The 2,904-nt window shown below is 48.2% G+C and overlaps 1 protein-coding gene across 1 annotated transcript; it reads left to right on the top strand.

Annotated features, from left to right (window-relative positions):
- The first annotated feature begins 497 nt into the window (after positions 1-497).
- Bloc1s4 (biogenesis of lysosomal organelles complex 1 subunit 4) lies at positions 498-1,233 on the top strand. The gene has a single exon (XM_051165058.1). It carries the CDS (start codon positions 527-529, stop codon positions 1,172-1,174), a length of 648 nt encoding a protein of 215 aa, XP_051021015.1. The 5' UTR covers positions 498-526; the 3' UTR covers positions 1,175-1,233.
- Positions 1,234-2,904: the final 1,671 nt, after the last annotated feature.

Genomic DNA, 2,904 nt, shown 5'->3' with positions numbered 1-2,904 from the left:
CCTGGCTTTGAAGACACGCAAAAAGGACTTCATGGACATCTTTACATCTACAGTATTGCACTGTTTTTACACTCTCATCTCTCAATTTACCATCTACCTACCTATCAATCATCCATTGGTCTGTCTGGTTTGTTTGAGACAGGGTCTCACAACACTGGCCCTGGCTGGACTGAAACTGGCCAGGCTGGCCTTTATTTAACTCATGAGATCTGTCTATCTCTGTCTCCTAAGTGCTGAGATTAAAGTTTGTGCCATGACTGGCCTAATCTATTTATCATATATTCATTATCTATCTGTCATCTACCCATCTTTCTATCTATCCTCTAATCCTCGTCTTTTTTGGATTATTAACATGTGCAAACAGTACTGGCACACACTAGGATGGGCTGAAGCCAATTGGGCACTCCCGGTATCTGGGAAGCAGGACCAACCTGTTGATAAAAGCATGACGCATTTAGGAGGCGCCGGAAGTAGGGATCGTAGGACGTGACGTAATCTCTCAGCGCCGGAAGCGGCCAAGCGGGCCATGGAAGAAGGACCCGTGGACCGGGCCTTGTTGCGAGAGGTCTCCACTGAGGAGGCCGAGCCGCTGGGCGCCGCGTTGAGCGGGGACAGCGGCCACGTATCGCAGAGCCACAGCAGCGCGTCGGGGCCGTGGGAGGATGACGGCGCCGAGGACGCGCCTGGCCGCGACCTGCCGCTGCTGCGCCGCGCCGCCTTGGGCTACGCCTCCAGCTTGCTGCCTGCTGCGGGGCCGCGGCCCGAGGTGGAGGCGCTGGACGCCAGCCTGGAGGACCTGCTGGCCAGGGTGGACGAGTTCGTGGGCATGCTGGACATGATTCGCGGAGACTCCTCCCACGTGGTGAGCGAGGGCGTGCCGCAGATCCACGCCAAAGCCGCCGAGATGAGGCGCATCTACGGCAGGATCGACAAGCTCGAGGCCTTCGTGAGGATGATCAGCAGCAGCGTGGCCAGGATGGAGGAGCAGGTTACCAAGGCCGAGGCCGAGCTGGGGACTTTCCCCCGGGCCTTCCGAAGGCTGCTGCACACCATCAGCGTTCCCGCTCTCTTCAAATCGACGCCCACCGGACCCCAGAGCGCCGTTTACGAGCCGCCTGTCCTGTTTCGGACAGAGGACCACTTCCCTGGCTGCGGTGACAGACCACAGCTCTGAGCCTGCACCTCTACCGCAGGAGGACTCCAGTGAGACTTTTGTTCTGAGTGTTAAGAGATCCTGCGTTATGTGATGTCGGGATGCGAAATGTTAAAAGTTTATTTTCTGCAAACGACTTGATACCGTCATTATTCAATGTCAAGAGTGTAGATCCCTGTGTCTTCCAGTTCTGGTTCGAAAGCTGTTTGGTGGGGGCCTGGGGAGCCAACTGAATTAATTAATCTGTGCAATATGGCAAGAGCTGTTATTTTTATGGCCTTTATTACAGTTAACAGTGTTACCTTGTTAAGATTTATATATTTATATGATCAAAAGCGACCAAGAAATTAAAGCTGTATTCTTAAATCTTAACAGTGGTTTAGTTTTCTGTAGCCTTCTGGGATAGATGGTAGATTATTTCGAATTATAATCAAATTTCCATAGCATGGATTTTAAGTCAGAGGCAATAAGAGAGTTTGCCACGATAGCAAACTGGGCATTTTGTTGCAGTGAGTTCTGAAGTTGTATTTGACAGTATGCTCTGAAGGCTTAGGTTATCATAGCAAGCATATTAATGTATGGTTGTCAGTGTTCTATTTACAACACATTAATTAAAATGTTACATTTCATTGGAAGAGATTTCCTTCTGGAAATTACTTAACATCGTTTGATTGGAAAGAAGCCTGTCATGTTTTTAGTAGTGGAGTAAGAAATGGCTTATGTGAAAAACCAACCTTACAGTTTTTACTGCTCTTTGCTTCTTCCCACTGAGTCCCATGGAGAGGTGGGAGGGTTTTGTTCTTTCACTTTGGGGCACACAGAATGCTTGAAGGTTCTTTACCAACAACTCGATTCCCTAAGTTGGTTCTCCCAACTTAGTAGTAGTAGTAGCCCCAAGTAAGTGCTCAGCAGAGGGTACTGCTGTCTGTCAGGGTAAAATCGGTAATGGAGCCAGGTGTAATGGCACCCATTTGCAGTCCCAGCACTCAGAAGTTGAAGGCAGGAAGATCACAAGTACCAGGATAGGCTGGGCTATAGAGTAAGTTCTAGGCCAGCTTAGCCAGCTGAAAAGACATACATTAGGAAATAAATGATTTTCAGGTGTGATAGCGCACACCTGTAATCTGAGCACTCAGGAGGCAGAGGCAGGCAGATCTCTTAAATTTGAGGCCAGCCTGGCTTACATAGTGAATTATATAGGACAGCCAGGTTGCATAAAGAAACCCTGCCTCAATAGATTTGATAATGTAATCTCTTCTTTGGCTTCTATTGGGACATCTGTCTTGTATGGTGACATTTATTCATTTGGTTTGTGGTTCAAAGCAAGAAACTCCTGAGTTTAAAAACCAAGGCAACAAGTGACCTACACCCACTGTTCAGAATCTAGTGGGTGCTACTATAAATTATTACTGTATTTCTGTGACAGTCACTGAATGTAAAAATAGAGTTCCAGGCCAACCTGTACTAAAGAGTAGCATCTTGTCTCAAAAACACCAAAGATTGCTAATTTTAAGGGGTGGGAAAGATGGCTCACCAGTTAAAAGCATGACCAGTTCCTCCATTGTTTTTTGTTTTGTTTTGGTTTTGGTTTTGGTTTTTTGAGACAGGGTTTCTCTGTGCAGCCTTGGCCATCCTGGACTCACTTTGTAGACCAGGCTGGCCTCGAACTCACAACGATCCGCCTGCCTCTGCCTCCTGAGTGCTGGGATTAAAGGTGTGCGCCACCACGCCCAGCTCCCTCCATTGGTTTT

The sequence above is a fragment of the Acomys russatus genome, chromosome 22 (assembly GCF_903995435.1).
Source record: "Acomys russatus chromosome 22, mAcoRus1.1, whole genome shotgun sequence".
Classification (NCBI taxonomy): domain Eukaryota; kingdom Metazoa; phylum Chordata; class Mammalia; order Rodentia; family Muridae; genus Acomys; species Acomys russatus.
The sequence above is the reverse complement of the archived record's forward strand: the minus strand, read 5'-3'. Positions and strand labels throughout refer to the sequence as shown.

What these genes read in the sequence shown, in the direction of transcription:
- Bloc1s4 (XM_051165058.1), top strand. Translation starts at nt 527, where the DNA reads ATGGAAGAAGGACCCGTGGACCGGGCCTTGTTGCGAGAGGTCTCCACT.